This window comes from Anolis sagrei, chromosome 1 (genome assembly GCF_037176765.1).
Source record: "Anolis sagrei isolate rAnoSag1 chromosome 1, rAnoSag1.mat, whole genome shotgun sequence".
NCBI lineage: Eukaryota > Metazoa > Chordata > Lepidosauria > Squamata > Dactyloidae > Anolis > Anolis sagrei.
The window spans coordinates 239,741,013-239,747,037 of NC_090021.1; the positions used below are offsets into that span (position 1 = coordinate 239,741,013).

General features: G+C 36.4%; 1 protein-coding gene across 4 annotated transcripts in view; it reads left to right on the forward strand.

Moving 5' to 3' along the window:
* KMT5B (lysine methyltransferase 5B) overlaps window positions 1–5,351 on the forward strand; it is a 30,995-nt gene extending 25,644 nt beyond the window's left edge. For all 4 annotated transcript variants that reach the window (XM_060769712.2, XM_060769703.2, XM_060769693.2 and 1 more), the window contains one exon: window positions 975–5,351. In XM_060769712.2, the coding sequence (XP_060625695.2) occupies window positions 975–2,455 (1,481 nt within the window). In that variant the 3' untranslated portion in view covers window positions 2,456–5,351. The remainder of the gene's footprint in view (window positions 1–974) is intronic.
* The last annotated feature ends 674 nt before the right edge of the window (window positions 5,352–6,025 follow it).

Here is a 6,025-nt window from a genome sequence, read left to right on the forward strand (position 1 = left end):
CTCCTTTCAGTCTTTTCTTTTCCAGCCTAAACATACCAACCTCTCTCAGTCATTTTTCATTATTTACAATATTTGTTTTCTTTATTCTGGTCATTTTAGTAATGCATCACTTTAGTTTTATTACCTGGAAATAAAATATAATCACGTGGAGTTTGCATTTTATCCAGATAGAGAACACAGAGCATGTGGTATATCTCTGTGTTAAAAGAAATGATTTGCCTAAGTGCACAGTAGAACAAAGCATGAAGATCACTTTTTGTCAGTGTTGAAGGAAAGTTGGTCATATTGCATAAAGCTAGAGTGCCACTACATACACTGATATAGTACTTTTTGTAGTTGTTAAGACTATACCAGTGCATGTGATTAGATATTATCAGTGATGAGGAGCCTGAATGACAAAAATGGCTTTGTAGTAAGCAGACAGACATTGAAATTTCATTAATTTATATTAACCATCATACAAAGGGGTATTGTGACACCTTCAAGACAAATTGACATATTAAATTTGGTAGCATAAGCTTTCATGGGCTAAGTATACTTCCTCAGATGCATGGAGGGAGTAGTTTTAGTCTACAATAGCTTATGTTGTCCACTTTGTTCTCACAGTTAATCTCTAAGGTGCAGTAGCACCCCTTTCCATGCTGATATTCTAGACCAGTGGTCCTCAACCTGTGGGCCCCCAGATGTTTTGGCCTTCAACTCCCAGAAATCCTAACAGCTGGTAAGCTGGTTGGATTTCTGGGAGTTGTAGGCCAAAACACCTGGGGACCCACAGGTGAGAACCACTGGTCTAGACTAACACAGTTTTGTCTTTAAACATGTTAACAAAATCTCTTTTAGATCTTGTTGACAATTTTATATTTCAGTGTTTTATGGAGTATTATTTTTGCGACAAAGAGAAACATTATGGTAACAATCAGGAGAAAATAGTAACTTTTTTGAAAATGTTGACTTTATTTTGTTTGCTCTTACAGCTACACGCAAATCTTCAATGGGCATAAAAAAGAACAGCAAAAGTAGAACATTGACAAGGCAGTCTATTTCAAGAATTCCAACTTCATCAAATTCTACCTCATCAAAACTAACTCATCTAAATAATTCCAGGGTACCAAAGAGACTGAAAAAGCCTGCAAAGCCTTTACTTTCAAAGATAAAGTTGCGAAACCAGTGCAAAAGGCCAGAGCAGAGAAACGCATCCAGGAAACTCGAAATGGGAAACTTGGTTCTGAAAGAGCCCAAAATAGTCCTGTATAAAAACTTGCCCATTAAAAAGGAAAAAGATGCAGAGGGACCAGTGAAAGTGGCCATCTCTAGTGGTTGCTTAACAAGACATGCAGCACGAGAATACAGACTAAATTCGGGGAAAGGTGCTCATGAACCTGGGGAGGTATCACCCTGTACATATATAACAAGGAGGTCATTGAGAACACGAATGAATCTGAAGGAGACCTCTGACTCAAAGCTTGAACCAAATACGCTGAATAGCTATAAAAACAGTTTGAGTGGCATGCGAACTAATGGCTTGGAGCAGCAATCTTGTGTGATGCAGGAGAATGAGCAGGCTCTTGTTACGTCACATAACAAGGGGGAGGGTAAGTGTCCGAAGAACGACAGGGTTGCGGCCAAAAAGAAATCCCGACAAGGGAGACTAGTGAAGCCATCTATGAAAATGGAGGAAACTGATCCTGTACATAACTCACCTGGCAATGACACCATGCCAGATTTGATCAGTTCCCATTCTGACGTTGGAGAGATTAACAATGTCATGGATTCAGCCATTGGATATAACGACTGCATCCCTGTGTCAGGTGGCTGTTCCATTGTAACTTCAGACACTTTCAAAGTAAAGAATCGCTTTAGAACTGCAAAAAGCAAAAAGAAAAGGCGAATCACAAGGTATGATGCACAGCTAATTCTTGAAAACAGCTCTGGGATCCCCAAACTGACTCTGCGGAGGCGGCATGATAGCAACAGCAAGACAAATGACCAAGAAAATGATGGAATGAATTCTTCAAAAATAAGCATTAAGCTAAGTAAAGACCATGAAAATGACAATAACTTATATGTAGCAAAGCTTAATAATGGATTTAACTCAGGATCAAGTAGTAGTTCAACAAAATTAAAAATACAACTGAAACGAGAAGAAGAAAACAGTGGGACGTACTCTGGTGACCTCCATGAGAATGGGGTGTGTTGCAATGAATCTCTGTCTCTGTTGGAGTCACGAGTGGAAGTGGATGATTATAGCCAGTATGAAGAAGAAACTGTGGATGATTCTTCATCTGCAGAGGAGGAGGAGGAGGAAGAAGATGACGAGTATGAGGATGATTTTGAAGATGATTTTATTCCTCTTCCTCCAGCTAAGCGATTAAGGCTTATAGTTGGCAAAGATTCAATAGACATTGATATTTCTTCCAGGAGGAGAGAAGATCAGTCTTTAAGGCTCAATGCATAAGCTTACAGGTCTTAAACTGAATAGGATGTCCATTTTTTAAAAAGAAAAACAAAACAAAAAATTCCAGTCTATTATTCCTCAACTGATGAACTTTCTGAAAATGTTAGTGGAAGCACTTCTTTATTGTTTATTCACTTATATCAACATAATATTGTAGATAGTGTACAGCATACTGACTCCTTAAGTCATTTGTGCAGATTTTTATTGTACTTTTTAATAGCCTTCTTATGTGCAATTCTGAGTTAGAGAAAATGCTCTATTGTAAAATAAAGGCTCAAGCAAAATTACAAAACCGCCATCAGATTTTTCCATGCAGGATAATGAAATCACAATAATGAGGCTACATAATAATTTTTAATCTGTGAGAGCATTATTTTGCTCATATATCTGACTAAACAATCTAAAAAAAAAATCATAGTAGCGACCTATTAAGATTTTCTAGTATGTTAATATCACCAGCAATGAACTACAGCTTTTTGGTTTATTTGCTAGATGTTTTTCCCCCTTGAAGTTTGTCAGTTTTAACACTGTATGCTGTCCCCAGACGTACTGTTTGTGGCCTTTGTTATAGTAGCAAACCGTTGGTTTGAAGTCAAATTGATTTCTTAAAAAAGGTGTTGACAGTTTGCTGACTTTTAGTACATTATATGTACAAGGGTAGCAGTATGCAGAATACAAGTTTGGATATGGTGTATTTATTTCTTGTTGATGTAAATTAAACACCTTGTATTTAACACTTTTTCGATACTTTTAGATAAAATTGTTCTTTGCAAGAATGATTGGTGCTTATTTTTTCAAGAACTTGCTGTGAAACAACGTGATTACAACAGTCAACGTTTATCCAATGAACTACAGCTGTCCTAATTGGATCTTCATAGTTTTCTGTTGCACTTGTAAAATGCTACAAGGAATTTAAAGAAACCTATTCACTTTAACTTATGATAGTTTTATGAAATTTAAAGGAAAAACCTAAGTCACAGCTTTTGTTCTGTGGTAATCTATAAAAATGTTTTGTCTTTTGAGATCCAATGTAAAGGACTGAAAAATGTATATGTTGTAAATATTTGTGTGTTGTGAGAAATTTTGTCATAAAAATTGATAACTTACTGGAAGGGTTTTTAAGTTTAGAAAAATACATTCATGCCAATAAATAGGACATTATAAACCTAGATTTAAACTCTGACCGGTGGACTTTTTAAAGACTTTTATTTAGTTTGCATTTTGAGATTTCAGGAATTTTTATGTGCACTTTTTTTTTAAAGGACGCATCATTTTTTTAGAGCTAGAGTGCAAAATAATTGAAGAAGAAGAAATTACGAATATAAATTAATCCATTATTTGAACACACATCTCAAATTGTTTTAGTTAGACATATAATCAGGTCTGTTCCTAGTTTGCAATTTTGTGCACAGAATTTTGCACATAATCTTATAATAGGCTACAGATTTCCTCAGAACTTTTAAGTTTGCTTTCTACCAGTTTCAAGTCCACATAGTAGTGGACGTGCGTTTACAAGCAGTTGTTCCCATTCCATGGATCTTTGTGTGCTTGGTTGGGGCCATCAGCTGATATGAAAAAGAGGAGCGCTTTGAATTGTGGAAATCGTGTTCATCTGTTAAATCCCCTGTACTCACAAGTAACTGCTGGATTCAAGAAAGTCCCAGGAACTGTGAATTGGCCCTTTTGAGTGCCAGGCAATTGTGTCCGTGCACATTTGCTCCTCTTCATGATAGGGAAAACCATACCCTGGACTTCCTTGTTGTAGTGTAGGGCTTCTTGTGTTATTCCCCAACTGTGTTCAAAGGAAACAAACGATAGCATCCTTACTGCCAAGTGAGATGAGGGCCCAGTCTTGGCAGTAGACAGAGATTACAAAAGAAAAGGAGGAAGGGAGATGGGGGGGTTGCATACAGTATCACTCTTAAGAATAGCAAGTTTTTATTTTAGTGTGCACTTTCATGGATATAAACCCACCTCTTCAGATGTAGTACAGAGTGATATTGTAGTCTCAGGTTATAAAACATGTTTATATAGTTGTGGACATGGAATAGAATCATCTCCAGAAAGATGCAAATCATGTCTCTTGCCCTAAATTATCCAGTGATTAGATGAGGTGATACAAGTTTTAAAGTATAAGCTCTATAACCTGAGGCTTTAATATCACTCTGTTCTGGATCTAAAGAAATGGGTTTATATCTACAAAAGCTCATGCTAAAATAAAAGCCAGTTTTAAAGGTACGGTCACATTTCTCCCCCCCCCCCCCTTTCCCTTTTTATGCTGCAAAAGGAGTCTGGCATAGCTCCTCTTTGAAAATGATGCAAAGGAAGCTACTGGCTGAGTGCTCTTGGAGACATTGCACAAATGTGCAGGGCCTGCTTAATCCTAATCTGGAGAACTATTGAAACTGCACAGTATATTCTTGTGAAGCACAAGCATTAACTCTTGGAGGGTTTCATCTTGAGACCTTTTCCTCTTTCGTGTGACAAACATCAAATATCAGAAGCATTTGCTAAATAGGAACCGCCCTTGGCCACTTTTGAGCCATTGCAGAACCTAGCCTTTAAATGTTTGATGGATTTGGGAAGAACTTGGTCTAATCCTTGGGGATAATTAAACATCAACGTTTTCAGATATCCTGGAATTAACCCTAAGAAGTCATTGTACTTTGAAGGTGGAGCTGCTCCTCAATAATGCCAGAGAGGATAAATTTCATGCAGAGCTTCACCAATTCCAATGGCAGTGTTTGGGATTTGCCTTGGAGACCTGAGAATGTTGTCATTGATTCATTAGCAAGGTGTGAAATGCTGAAATTTGATTTCTTTGGATACATTTCAATTACTGTTCTGTTTCACAATTTGTTTCAGTTCTATTAAAAATAGAATTATGGAGCTGAAATGAGTTTCCGGCATTTTTTCTTTTTCCCCAGTATATTTTGTCACACACATATTTTAAATGCAATAATATAATTGAGTTGTATCTGTAATATGGATAACGGGTAAATATAGCTAATATTGATGATGTTAAAAGGATTTTCTTCAGGTTTTTTTTCCCCAGTAAGCTATTGGTATTAAATAGCTCTAACCCTTGCTCCGAGCTGTATCCAGTATATTAAATGGAAAGTTCAAAAATGTATTTCAAGAGAATTGGTGTACACAGTGATCAATTATTATTTGTGCCAAAAAATATTTGAAATAAATGGGACCAAAGGGGAAAAATTGGATTCATTAAATACTGAACTGGCTCTGAACAAGTTTTTCCATGATCATGCGTATCTTTGTGAAAATTCAAATTTGTTTGTAAAATGTTGAGGTCATTAAGCTCTTCATAAGTAAAGACTTCTTAGTTTTTGTTTTCAGTGTCAACTTGTGAGCAGTGATTCTTGTGGGAGAGATATCTTGTGAAGTGCAGCATTGATGGAATCATTTTTTTTAAATGCTATCTTATTATTTATCTGAATAGCCCATTTGGCAGCCAGTATTGAGTTCATTAGAAAGTAATATTAATACTGTTTCTATAGAACTGTTGTAACATGGATTTATGTTGTGGACCATTCAAAAAATCAAGCCAAA